The sequence below is a fragment of the Vanellus vanellus genome (genome assembly GCF_965231255.1).
Source record: "Vanellus vanellus genome assembly, chromosome: 3".
NCBI classification, from domain to species: Eukaryota; Metazoa; Chordata; class Aves; order Charadriiformes; family Charadriidae; genus Vanellus; species Vanellus vanellus.
Genome location: NC_138907.1, coordinates 48,096,736 through 48,110,846, shown reverse-complemented (window position 1 = coordinate 48,110,846; position 14,111 = coordinate 48,096,736). Strand labels below are relative to the sequence as shown.

At 43.5% G+C, this 14,111-nt stretch overlaps 1 protein-coding gene across 2 annotated transcripts in view; it reads right to left on the bottom strand.

The window, feature by feature from the left end:
* Positions 1-9,793: 9,793 nt before the first annotated feature.
* Positions 9,794-14,111, bottom strand: part of TRIM67 (tripartite motif containing 67) — a gene marked incomplete at both ends in the record, with an annotated part of 36,578 nt that continues 32,260 nt past the window's right edge. For both annotated transcript variants that reach the window (XM_082480508.1, XM_082480507.1), the window contains 2 exons: positions 9,794-9,859; positions 11,388-11,550. In XM_082480508.1, coding sequence (XP_082336634.1) covers positions 9,794-9,859; positions 11,388-11,550 — 229 coding nt within the window. The remainder of the gene's footprint in view (positions 9,860-11,387; positions 11,551-14,111) is intronic.

The following is a 14,111-nucleotide window of genomic DNA, read 5'->3' as shown; positions in this document are numbered from 1 at the left end:
GCGTTTCAATTCCTCGAATCATCTTATTGTCTAGAAGTAAAATATTAATTTAATCCATTAATTAATAGATTAAAATATATAGCTCTTTGCTTTCATTTGGAGGGAGTGTGGAAAAAGCAATACCTTACTTGCTGTGAACTTGAAGTAGGTATTCTCTTATCGGATATCCATCTGTTTCTGTATCTATATGAGTTGATAGTGGAGCTGCCAGAAAAAACTCTTAAGGTTTCAAAATTATCAACTTCAGAAAATCTCATGTTCGTTCCAAAGTTTTGTCCCATGTAAGATATAACCTGTGTATCTCTGCAGAGATCTCCAAATAAGCACCTTTTCAAATGGTGGGTTGGTTGTTTTTTTTTAAAAAAATAACAACAATAAACCCGAAAACATTTAAGACTTGAGACCTGAGCCAAATGAGGCATAAGATGTGCAATAGCCACTGGTTGTTCATGGTTAACTTGTGTTTCTTTTGATTGGTGTTCCCATGTCTTGTAAGGCTTTTCTATGAAATCTTTGTCAACACTGAAGTTTTAGTGCTATTTGGATTTCAGCAATTTGGTGTTTCTGAAAGAATGGTTTTGTCCTCAATATTTTTTTTTTTTTAAGTTTGTGTTTCCATTAGAAACAGCAATTGTTAGCAACCTTCCAAAATGCCATCTCTGTTCTACCTCGAGCTAAAGGAACTTGAATATTTTAGGGAGGGGCAAAAATAAGGTGTCCTCGTTGAGCGACACAGGACTAATTGCTCTTCTAATGCTTGGGAAAACTGCACTTTTAGAACACTCTAGTGTCTGAATTTGTGAAAATATTTAATTTCTAGCCAGCTATGGTATGTGGGTCTCAAAGTCTCAGTGTTTTCAAGCTCTCCAGGTGCAGGGATGAGGAGAAGCGAGACCCGGGCACTTGACCCAAGCTGGCCAACAGGACTGTTTCATACCATGAACATCAATTCAATATAAACTAGAAAGGTTACTGAGGTGTTTGTCTTCTACGATGGCTGCAATCCTGAGAACTTCTTGCCCTGGTGCCGGACTCTTGAGGCCTCCCTTTCTTCCCGAAGCCATAGCACTCGCAATGTCCCACATTTGCTGTCCACTGCTGGGAGTGCACAGCTTCCTACTGGTATAATGGGCTGAGTATAATCCTGTATATTTTATATTGGTATCGGGATCAATATTGGTTCTTTAGTGTTATTAATGTTGATTATCCAGTCTTATTATATTAAATCTGCTTATATTTCAACCCTCGGGTTTCCTTATTTTTTCCCCGATTCCCTTTCCCGGATGAGGAAAGGTCATCAGGTGATAAAATAATTGTCTAAAGGACAGTAAATTGTTGTGGGTTTCTCAAACCATAACATAAGGTTAACTGTTAAACAACAGAGGAAAAAGTTTACACTGTGTTCTTTAGATGTAAGGTTCTCTGGAGCTTGTTTGAACAGCTGTGGCAGCGAAGCAGGTTTATACGAGAAGGAAAACAGCCCTTACTGGAGAAACCTCTTCTAGGTGTATTGGTGAAATTCAGCATACCCCTGCTGGCTGGGGAAGCGCGCTCTCTGGCTGCCACCTCGGAGCCTGAACAAGGTGGTTTCTAGTCCTGAGCAAGCAGGAGGTTGCCCCTTCTCAGGATAAGAAAGTATTCTGGGGTAGAGAGAGCCATACCACGGAAAGGGATGCTTTCTCACATGCTTCTTCCCCCATCCCTTCCACCCTACTTTCAGGTCCTGGAGAAGTGCCCTGCCAGCTCAAAGAGAACGAAGAGGAGGGAGAGAGCCCCGAGGGAACGAGAGCTGGGTAAGAAGCGGAAGGGAGTGTTTCTGGTGCCATGCGGGAAGGAGAGAGGTGTGCAGAGTTGGGTTGCTACATACTATTATCATATTTCATAATTGCGTAATTTGATTTCTTATTCAGTATTGGTTGCAGATTCAAACCGGAATTAATCCTGAATATGTAGACTTAGAGAAATGTCAAATCATGATTGCGTGTGAAGGTGTAATCACTAAGCAGGATTGGGTACAGAGCATCAAGACTTGTTGAGGCAACAGATGGGCTTTGGATGTTGTGGGATAACCTGTATTTTTTAATTCTTGGTTAATCCTTGAGCTCGGTTATTCAGTGCTTGCTTCTAGACAAAGTTTTGTTCAGCTGGTTTTGGGTATAACGTGTTGTGGGAGTTTATGTCCTTAATCAGCATTGGCAATTTAAAGGGTTCACTTTCCACCTCCACAGCTCCCAAAAGCTATTAAGGAGTGAAACTTAGTTGGAAAGGAGTGTCTAATTTTTGCAGTCCTGGTCTCAAGCTTGTAATCTCTGTTAAAGAAGAGTTGAAAAATATCCAGTTCTTGAGATTAAAAAGCTGAAAACTGAAATGCCAAGCTGACAGTGGAATGTGAAAGCTTGAGGCAAACAAATAAAATAGAAGCTTATTCAAAATTTTGCACTTTTTTTTACATGTTTAACATTGGTGTGTATGCATTATGAAAGGTTTCTGCTATATGGGGGTAGGTTGCTTTTTTGTATCGAATCCCCAAGGTGATTTGAGGTGGCCGTGCTACATCTTGATAGAATGCCTGTTCTCAGCTCAGCCCGTTACCCTCAGTCCTATCTTGTTACTAGATGCGTTAACAAAAGCGATAACAACTGACATTTGGCAAACAAAATTGTTGAGAGCCTTTTGTGCACCTAGTGTTTCTTTGGACTGGCGCGAGTTATTAATTAACAGAGTATGTAAGTGTACGTTCAGGCAGCAAGCTGTGTTGCTCTGGGAGCATGTGCTGATACACCAAAGCCGGTGTTGACTGAATAACTGATTGGTGGTGGGTGAGGGAGAGCAGGGACCCTCTTATTTTGTCCTCTACTTGCAGTCGAGTAGAGGAATGAGGGATAAAGAAAGAATGCAAGGATTTCTCATCTGCTCTCCCTTGCATGTGTTTTCCTGTGACAGTTAGCTTTATTCCCATTTCCCCATATGCTAAACCCATTGAGGTTATCCTTCCTCCCAGTTGAACCCTTTGCAATGAAGGAGTTGACACCACGTTGTTGTCTCTTGCAGGGGAAAAAAAAGTAAGGCCATGATGGATGATGTCTCCACACTCTTGTCTGTACATACTCCTGATTGTTTTGGCCGGGTTTCTGTTTCTTACCCCGGCATTGCTGTTAGTGTGTCATCGTGCTTTATTCTGCTCTATTAACAGACATTTAGGACAGTCGCATAGCTTCAATGAGTGCCTTTTTGCAGGGGCTGAGCGTGCTGCTTTTTGTAGCATTGCTTGGTCCCCCACAAGGCATCTGCTTGACAGAGGTGTGCGACTCCAAGATGATATGTAATTTTAAACTGTCTCTCAAACTTTTATCTTGCTTGCCCAGACAAGCTTTCCGCCTGCCCAGTCTGACTTTTACACTTACCCGAAGGCTTCTCCAATGGGATCCTACTGGTGTCTCAGTTATTTCCAGGCTCTGCTGACTCCAATGTCAAAAATTCCTGGAGACTGGGAAATTGCTGAAAGTGTCTTAAGATGGGTTGGAGCTAAATAACACGTCCCCAGGTACCAACATTGGCCAGAGCTAACGGAGTGGTGCTGAGGAAGGTCTTTCATGCTGCTGAATCCCAGGATATGTCTGAAGTCGAGGCATGGATGGTTGCTCTGAGGGAGGGACTCTTGGCTTTCTCCAGCTACCAGGTTATTCTTGACTGTGGTAACAAAGCAGGTATCAACAGTCGGAGCTAGGCGTGCATCCTGCATGAGTGCCTCGTCTACTTTATGACATAATATTTTTTTAATAACTTGTACTAATAAATAGGATACTGATGCTGAATTTGTTGGCAATGTTTTAAGAATTTATTTAGAAACTGTAAAACAGCATGAACTCATATGTCAGGTTTTCCAAAAGGGTAATAATAATACACAAAGTTTTAGTTGGACCAGAAGACAAAAAGCAGTTTGTTTCCAATTCAAAAAATACAAACGTTTGCTACAGGTACAAAATTATAAAAAGTTTCTATTTTCCTCTTGATCTGGTGACAGACACATACAGCAGAGATGTATATTTCACCAGCTCCAAATTCATATAAGCTATGGGAAATGATAAAGAAAAAAAATGTCGTGGTTAAGAAGAAAACACAGAAACAACTTCTTGTCTTTCCTTTAACCAGAATTGAACGCTGTTATCTTATTCCTTTGCACTTTTGTGGTTGCCAACATTTAAATTAGTGTTATTCATGCTTCATATAACAATCAGAAATAACAGCAGGTTTACCTCATGCATTTATTTTCAATATTCATCACATAATGTCTTCTCACCATGCTACCTAGACAGGTTAGTGTTTTTATTGACAACATTTAAGGGAGGTGGAGGATGAAGGAATGAAATTGGGATCCAGGAATGTTTCTATCTACCTAGAAATCCTCCCAATTAGCATCAAAAATATTTTTGTAATTAATTCTGCTTGGATCTGTTTGCAGTAACAAATGTAACAAAAAGTCGCTTAACAGAAGGGGAAAATGCTGCTGAGTGCTTCCGTCAGTAAAACGCACGTCTATCTCCCGTATTGTGCAAAGGTGCAGGAGCCCCGCACATGTAGTCTCTGTGGGTTGCATATGGGCTTCTGCACCTAAGAAGACCAAGTGCGTCTTATTTGTGATGGATTTGTGCTTCAGGCTGCTGCTCCAGCCGGTTGTGTGTGTGCAGCATTCAGTAGTGCTGGGCAGAGGAATCGCTGAAAATGTTGTCAGTAAAAACTAGAAGCAGCTCACTTTTTAAAAATAATTAAAAAAAAAAAAAAAAGATTCTCCATCTTTGTTTGGTAATTTTCAGTGACAAGTGCCCTGTACATTTGCAGCGTGGTTGATTTGTTACTGTAACCTGTTGAAGGACTTCCAAAGTTGATCTAGCCAAGATGCTTGGGGTTTTCATATTATCTTTCCTGGCTCAAAGTTGAATTTTTGACTTTACTATTTAAGCAGAATGCTGCAAGGCTGTGAAGCCTGAGATTTGGTCTAACAACTCTCTTTCCTTATCTTTCTGTTTGTGAGCAAAGGATGTACTAGATGGCACCAGAAAGCTGCTGCTACCAGGTGATGGTACTCTGCATCCCTTCTCACAGGAACAGGTAATCTAAATTGTGATCCAGAAAAGGCACTACCTCTTGTTGGCAGTTGCAAACACAGGGTTTTTCATATGGTGGTAGCGGCAGCTCGGCTTTGATCTCATCTCTCTCTCTTACCTTGTTTAAGAAATATTATTATGTGAGAAAGAAAGAAAAAAAACCCCGCGTCTCACATTTCTTCTTGCTCTAGAACAACTCAGAAACTAGAGTATTGGGTGCTCTCTGCCATCGTTACTACCTACACTTTGGAAAAGAAAAAAAAAAACCAACCAACCCCTTGCACAGCACTACGACAGAGCTCTATCACCAGCCAAGAACAAACTACAGCAACACACTATCATGGTATTATTTACAACACGATGGAGCATTATGCATATAATAAATTACATTTAATACTTTTCCTCTTAAACTCTGATATATGTAAGCTTATGCTTTTTTAATTTCTTTTGTTCAGTCCAATATATTTTCCTCTATGTATCTTAACTGTATAGGCAAGTATGGGAGGTTACAATGCTGTTTGCCTGTCTTTTCTATGTTTTTAGAAGCCAAATTGCTTTCCAAATTCACGAGATGTCACAGTATGCTTCTGTCCCCACTGACGTTTATTTTATGGCGCATACCTTTCCACAGCAGAAGCAGTAAGGGATTGTCAACTAGGCCTGTGCTCATATTGATAACGAGTCTTAGTAAGAGGTCTTCAAGTGAGCTCTTTCTGAGTGGCTGAGGGAAAAGAAGGGAGTGGAAATTGTGTAGCGTTGCATGCTTTGGGAAGTCTGACAGTGCTCCTCATGGCATACTACTACTATTTGGTCCCACTGAGCCTAACAGGGAAACTTACAGAGGAAAAAGCCAGGAAGAAGGTTCACAAAAGATAAGGTTAGGGTTCAAGAGTCCCTTGTTGCTCTGCAGGACCAAGTTTGCTCGCTGTATTTAGCAGCTGTGCAGAGGTTTCAAATTGGTGTATGCAGAAGTCAAGCTTCCTGATGTTTATTAGAGGAGAGGGCTTGGAGTTTTTTTAAACATTAAGTCAATTTATAGCTACCTTGTGTCAACTCTGCACTATAGTGGATGAGATTAATGCCAGTGCAAATGGCTTTGCTCTCCTACTTAGAAGGAAGAGCCTGGCCTCTAGGAGCAGAAGAGTCCTACGAAAGGCAGCTCTGTGCGGGTCCAGGTGCGGGAGGAGCTCGGAGTCCCGGAGAGCTGCACCAATACCCCAAGGAATCAAAAGGAAGCAAGAGACATCCAGAGTGGTCCCCTTTGGTATTTATGGCACTCCTCAGCTCCCTGGGTTCTCCTTGGGCAGTCAGCAACAGTTTCTGCAAGGACCAAACTACTAAAGGCTGGCTCCCTCCTAAAGAAGGGATTTGGAGGAAACAAAAACTGGCGTAAGAGGTGCTGTAGATGAAGAACATGTGAACTGCTGGGTTTATAACAAGACAGACCTCGGGGGAGTTACCTGCAGAGAAACAAACTGCCTCTAGCCCAAGCAGAGAGGTGGAAGTGCTTCTTCCCACCTGATGCTGTTCTCCAAAGGGAAAATTGTGCTCTGCCTATGTTCAGATGGCTACTGCCATCTAGATGCTCTGCATAAATATTCATGTGTGGAGTACTTGGTTTCCTAGTGTAATTCTAACTACTTAAGCGTTATTTCTGTTAACCAAACTGCCAGACTGTATCCAGCTGCAGTCATGAGGCGCTCTATTGGGGTAACCTGGTTTACTGCTATGGGCCATGCCAAGTCCAAGTCCTCGAATGTGTACACAACTAACACATACGCCCGCTTTGTTTAGGTTTAGAGCTAGGCTAAATTAGTCTTACTAATGCAGGATACCTACTTCTAACTGTATTCCTTTTATTTTGTTTGCATTTCCACAGGGTTAATAGGAGACCATTAATAATGGTAGCTAGTCTGTACCCTACTTTTATGAATGTTAGAATGTGTAGAGGATAACAAATGAGCTTGTCTACAGTTCTGAAGCATGTTGCTACCTACTGTCCATATTTCCACTAGAAATTAGTAACCTGTATCACTGACTGCCTTCTCCCCAAGGTATAACACACCAGGAATTGATACCAAAGCAACTATGAAAACCAAAACTGAATACCGCAAACATTTCTAAAACCCATACAGAATTAATTTTAAACATTTGGCAATGGTTGAAGATTGGAAAGATATAAATTCATTTGAGTTTCCTTCACAGAAGTCGGGAGTAAAGACAAAGGTTCAGTCTCAAAACAAACAATGTCCTTTTGTTTTTAATAGGAAAAGTGAAAGTGGAGCGCCTTCTGTATTAAAATTATCACAGGATGTTTCCCAATATAAAAAACAATGTGCAACTTATGTACAGTATTCCCATACACTGCTCTGACCGGCAATACTCAAAGCCAATGCTGTAATTACAACTGTTAGGTTTGTAGAGGACAACTTTACAATGAGCACTCGAGGAAATCTGGGGTCTGGTAGCATTCTAGCTGAGGTAGGTTAAAACAGACCCACTAATTAGAAAATCCTGCATGAGTTCATAGGGTATTAAATGAAACCAAAAATTATAACACAGTTGGTTTCTGCTACTCTTTAAGAAACTGAAATGAGCATAGCACAGTTATTGCAACGTCTGCAAGCTTACTAATACAATCCGTTCCAGACTTTGAAGAAAGTACCATCGTTTTCCCACTTAAACACTTACGTTATTTTTTTTTTTTCCCGTTGTTGGTTTTGTTTCCTGTTTCAGTTTTGACATCACTGGAGGTGCGCGGCTGTTCTGCAGGCGAGGTGGGCTATAGGATGCTTGGTTGGTTACAGGCAGCGTGACAGCAGGCTGCTTTTTGTCTGTGCAATAGCCTGGGACTGTCTCGTTCTGGGCTGCCTCCCCCTCCCCACAAGGGCTGCGAGGTGGGATGACCCCGGGGAGGATCCTGGCGGCCACTCTGCCACAGGGACGCCTTGCCGTGGCTCAGCGCCGCCTGAGTGATGGGCTCCGGCCAGAGACCAGGAGCGGACCTGCGGCAGGTTGCCTGGGGGCCGGCAGGCTGCCCGAAGGCGGGCCTGGGCTGTTTGTCCTGTGGCTGTGGTTTAATGCAAGGCAGTAAGCTGGATCTTGGTCAGAATATTTCTTTTCAGGTTTAATAATTACACATCTGGTAACAATATGCGTATGCGTGTGCGTATGCTTGGAGAGGAAAATGTGTATAAGCAGCAGGATTCAAAAAAAGGAAATAGTACATCGATGGGGTTTAAGAGTTTATGCTTTTCTTGTTTGATAGCACCACACTTACATAGGATTAGAGTGACGGAGTCTGAGATGTCGTGGGCTCGCAGAGTCTGCTGCATCTTGTCCTTACGCATTGCCGCTATACACACGCACACGCTTGCATAAGTTAACTGCGTTCAGGGGAAATGAAGCACACGCACAAATTAATGTGTTTTCTGACAACAGGACGCAGGTGACGGTGCCATGGCTGTGGGAGAAGTTCCCCATCAGTCAGACTCGGGTTGTCATGGGCAGCACCTGAAATGGCTGCTTGTTTCATGGGAGATGCCAGACACAGGTAAGTCTTGCAAAAGGTTTATCTGTCAATCCAGAAAAATTCTTAGGGACAGATCTCACATTAATGCTATGAATGCCTCTCGCTCAAGTGCTTCGTTAGGATCAAGACGTTAATTAGCTCACACTAATCTAGTAGAAAATTAAGGCTTCTGATCTCAAAGCTACATTGGAACTACAGCTGCCTAGGGCTTATCAGGATCAAGGCTGGAAAGCAGCATTTCTTTACGTGTGCATGTGCTGTATTTAAATAAATCTCTTATCAGTTCAATTCTAAGGGATCTCCCCTGCACCGTTTTTCAAGAGTTGTGCTGATAATCACAAGCAGATCTTCTGTATGCTAGTCTCCACAATCACACCAAAATAACAATCACTAAAATGTATCATGGATATTTTTCTCTCAACTTTTCGTATCTGAATTCTGCATGTATCGTGGTGTTAGTTAAAACAGCACAACTATTAACATAGCAGTGTTTGGAAACCAATCTTACTCTCGTTGAAGATAATAAGTTCTACCCCTGAATTCTAGGGGGACATTATCCCGTAGCTTACTGCAGTCTAGAGCCAGAAGGAATAATTAATGGCCATTTGAGCCCCTGAATGTAATGGGCAACCAGGAATTCTTGAGCATGCAGCCTCCACTTCAGCTGTCAAAACATCGGCTTTCTTGATTTAAGGACTTCAGGTGGCAAGGGAATCCAGTTCACTCACTGGTAAATGGCTCCAACAGCCATTGTCCCTCAGTTTTAGTCTTACCCATTCTTTTCCAGCATCCGTAATATCTTCTAAGCACAAATCCAGCCATGAGAGAGAAAATACACTCATTTAACCTTTTTGCTTTATAAATGTACACGTGTGTCTGTGTGTGTGCATATGTGTGTACATATGTATGCAATGCAGTGCAGATATGTTCAGGTACCCGTCTGCAACTGAGTGCCAGTTCAGTGGGTGTGCTTGCTATGGCTGTTAAATTAAAAGTTGAGCGGGCTAGCTGTAACCCGTGGATTATTCGGTGAGCAACGTGCCGTGCAATGCTTTAAGTCAGGGAAGAGAATGCTTTTTTTGCTGACTTACTGAAAAGTGCCAAATCACACTGAGAAAGCTTACAGAATCCAGCACGGGGTCGGGCAGGGGCTTCATTAGTTGTTGGGCAACTTGGGCTGTTTTACACATTGTGGCACCTCCAGTCCCGTTTGCAAGGTCACCTGCACAAAGAAGAAATAACACATAGATTCAAAACTGAGACATCCTCAGCAGAAAGCGTTCATGAAGGCCAAGAGCAAGTAGATGACGGGAAGGGCTGTGGGACTTCAGGTCCAGGTTTCAGTCGTCAAGAATATAATGGAGATGATACCCAGCCCCTGAAATAAAAAGGTGTCCTTCCCCCTTCCCTCCTGAACACCTTGGGATCTAGAAGCCAAGTGTCTGTGTCTCTCCCCCAATCCAGCCACCAGTTGTAGGTCTCTAGCAGTGCTGCTTGCTAGACACAAGGTGGGTGGCGCCTTTGTGTGAGGGACCCCGAGTACTTCAAGACAAGCATTACACAGCGGAGCCCACGTACTAAATACAAGAAAATCCTCTTATCTTTGCTGTCCTGGCAGGACACAGCACAGGGCATTTTAGTGCTCCTTCTATTACCTGACATCTCTACGAGGTCGGGGTTCCCACACAGACACACCAGAGCACCATTCAACAGCAAACACAAGCTTAGTCTCAGAGTTCCCCTGCCCCCTTGTTGGCCGCACTCTGCCTTAACTCGGTTGTAGTGAGAAATGTAAGTCAGGTACTTAAAGGGTGCGGGTACCTAAAACTGAATGTAGGTTGTGAGTAAAAATCTGTGTTGATTATAGCAGTGAGGTGCCCAGAGAAGTGCCTGTGCCTTCCATGTTGGTGCATCAAATACAATGAAGCTATGAAACTTTCTTGAAAGATTTGGATGCTGTGGGTAACAAATGCTAAATGTTCACGTACCGATAAGGCCGTGCGAGCTTTCTGGTTTCAGTTTGGGTGTTTTAAATGATGAGTGCTCCACCCTGGCTGCATTCGTCCTGCCTGACCTAACCTGACCTCCTTCAGTCCTCAGACTCCTGGGTGTTTCCATAGGTTCTCCCTTACACTATGTCCTCTTTCTAGCCATGTGCGGCGGTCTTGAAGTCAAAATGCATTATTATTGCATTAATGCATTATTATTAAAGAAGGTTTCTCCAAGAGGAGATCCTCTTGAGAACCGAGAGCAATCTCCAAAATTCAGAAGGAGCAGGAATGATGTGCTGACTGAATCTTCTGCTGCGCTAATTCTCTGACCTACCTTGTCTTTGCTCTCCTTACCACTGTGCTGCTCTCATTTCTGTCTCTTGATGACATTAATAATCTCCAAACCTAAGATCTAAGAGGAATTAGGATACCCATGTTTTTTATTCAAACGGCCAGAGGCAGCTTTACCACCACTGCTTTCCAAGTGGAGCGTTGCAGCAAAGCGGAGGAATTATCGTGTGCAGTTACTTGTATTTGTTTTTACAGCATTACGCCTCACATCTGTGAGGCAAGGCAGAAGGTCAAATGCGGTTTTCCAAAAAAAGTGTTAGTAGCCCAGACACCAGTCTGAGAAGGAATGAGCCCCTGTCCATACTGACTACCCATGGATGACGTTATCAGCCCCAGGAGCAACGGCCAGTAGCACGCATTCTCCTTTAGATGAGACCAGTAAGTGGGACTGAACTGCAGAAGACTTACCTGGACGTTTCGATTGAGGCTCAGCGCAGGCATGAAGACACCCTCGACGTTTTCAAACGCAGGAGGCCCTTGCTGCTGCCCATTTATGTAAAAGGTCAGGTTGTGCTTGTTCAGATCCAGGAGAACACCAACGGTGGCACCTTTAGAAACTCCTCCTTCGGTCCTAAGGTAGAAAGGGACTACGCTGTTGGTGAAGGCAGAGTGCTGCACCGCCGCTGCGCTCTCTAGGACAAAGCGGTCTTGCTAAGCAAAGGGAGAGCGGAGCAGCATAGTTAAATTATTATCCCTGCAGCATTTGGCAATGACTGACCCACGCCTCTATCCGAAGCATATGTTCCACATTTACGGGAGCTTAATGGGGGGATGCTAAAGAGAAATTAGGTCCATCCATCCTCCAGCTGCAATCTAAGAGTTGAAAATGGGGTCCAGAGCAAACAGGTCCCCTCGGCTGACGAGAGACGGGGAGGTGAGCAGGTCAGGTCAGCACTGAGCGTGCGGGACAGGAGTCCAGGAAACTCGGCTCCTCAGAGCATCCCTGCGATAGTGGAGTGATGCACAGCAGGGAATGAAAAAGCAGAAAGCTGGTTTCCTCGGCGTTCATTTCTAACCATTATGCCTGCTAACAGCTCAACACTCAGACTTCCAGTTTGAGCACTCACCTTGGCATCCCCCGAGGGGACCCAGCTTTCCAGAGACCAGGGAGCCGGCAGAGGGTACTGGGAGGATACTGGGTTTGGGGAGCAAGGGAAGGTGGGGCTGGTTAGGGGTAAGCGTAGCTCCCTGACTGACAAGGTGCCCAGCTATAGGACTGGGAGCCGTTTCAAGCGTGCAGGCACGGTTATCAATACCAGCGATAATTGGTTGTGTCAGGAGCAGCTGCTGAGAGCTACCACGGTATCAGAGCTTGCCAGGACAGACTCAGCCAGCCATTACACGCTCCAGCGATTTGACATTAATGCACTTTGATAGGAGGGTTAGTCAAACCCAGCGTTACTATAAAGAGCACTGAGCAAAAAAAAAATCTACTAGATATGCAGATTGGCCACAGGCACTGCTACTCTGCTAATATCGGGGGGGGTCTGCGATGGATTTACAGCCTGACACAATTTGTTCAGGGTAAATCAGATTTCAAATAATTTACAGTAGGAAAGGAAGCAGCTGTCTTTTGTCCCACGCACCCCCTCAGGCACATAAAATTCACAGAGTTAATATAATTTTAACATAAAATTTATCACAATAGGTAGGCAAAACATCAAAAAAAAAAAAAAGGGGAGCAGGGGGCGAGGGATCAAAATACGATTAAGAAGAATACAGTGCAGGTTAAGAAATTTTCACCTTGTCCACTAGGTGTCATAAACTGTTTTCCTTTAGTGGCACATGGCATTTCCTCTGAAGGTAAAGGGAGTTTTATCTGTGGCATAATAGTATAGGATATTATTCTGACTTTTCCATTTAAAGCTCTTCAAACAATAATAGTATAGCTGAGAATCATGAATTGGGCTTTCAGATGTGTTAGATTTCAAACTACACAGTTCTCAGGTTCCTTTTATTTGCTTTCTGGTCCTATAGGCATTAATAGGCTTCTCTTTGAGCTCTTGTCCAAAGCCATAAAGTAAATTATTTTCCAACAAAAGTTCAGATGCTCACCTATCCTCAGTATCTCAGAATCTAGACTGTTTTTATTAAAAGCACTCAATCATAAAACTCATGATGTGATTGTGGGAAGCAACAGTACTATGATCTAGAGCTATTTGCAAATAGAATATGTTATTTTGTTCCTCTGTTTAGGAACAGCTTTGATTGTAGGGCACCACGTTTTATATCCTGCAGTGTTTTAAAATAGATTTTATGACATTCTTTTAAATGACATCGATTCTCTTAGGGAAACAGAAACAGCAACTTTGCCTTTTTGAGATTATTCTGCTCTTTCCTATATGATACGCTGATTTGCTTCTTGTGGGCTAATTAGCTATGTGCTGCGCAGTGACATTGAGTGACTCCTCTGCGGCCCCTGGGGACAGCCCAGCTGAAGAGGACATAGATGCTGCTTGCAGAGCCCAGCCGAGGCGAGTGCAGGACCCAGCTGCGACCTCTCCAGAGCAGAGGGATGGGGACCTTCTCCCTTCCCTGCTGCCCCAAGTCTTGCAGGACGTTGTTAGGTAGGTTGCCTCGTTCCTCGGCTGCCACCTCCCCACAGTGAGCAACCAGCTCTGGCAGGACGAAGCCAGGGCGAAAGCAAGCAGGGGACAATTTGCTGGGCTGCTACCAGGGAGGCAGGACTTTTTCTGAGGCTGAAGAGCTGCTCTTTCTGAGCATCCCATGATTTCCTTGGGAACTGTACGTCAAGGAATCCAGTGCTTTTTGGACCACTGTCATGGTCACTTCCTCTAGGAGGAGAGGTCAAAGTTCCATGAGCAAACTTATGCAAGGTATGTCCTCACTCTTCTGTACGTCATTTAGACAGTACTACAAGACAATTTCTCTAATAAAAGCCTTAGCTGCAATAAAAAACCCCAGCTAGCTCAAGAGACTCAAACTGATGTTGCTCCCTCCTGCTCCGCTTCTGTGGCAACATGTAAAAAAGCTGTTGCTTTACTGTAATGCATTTTCTAAACTACTTAATGACAGTTATACCGTAGCCTCTAATAATCTGCAGGCCAGGTAAAAGGAAAATACAACTGTTTTTTACAATATTTCTTCAATATATACTTAGCATTCATTAAA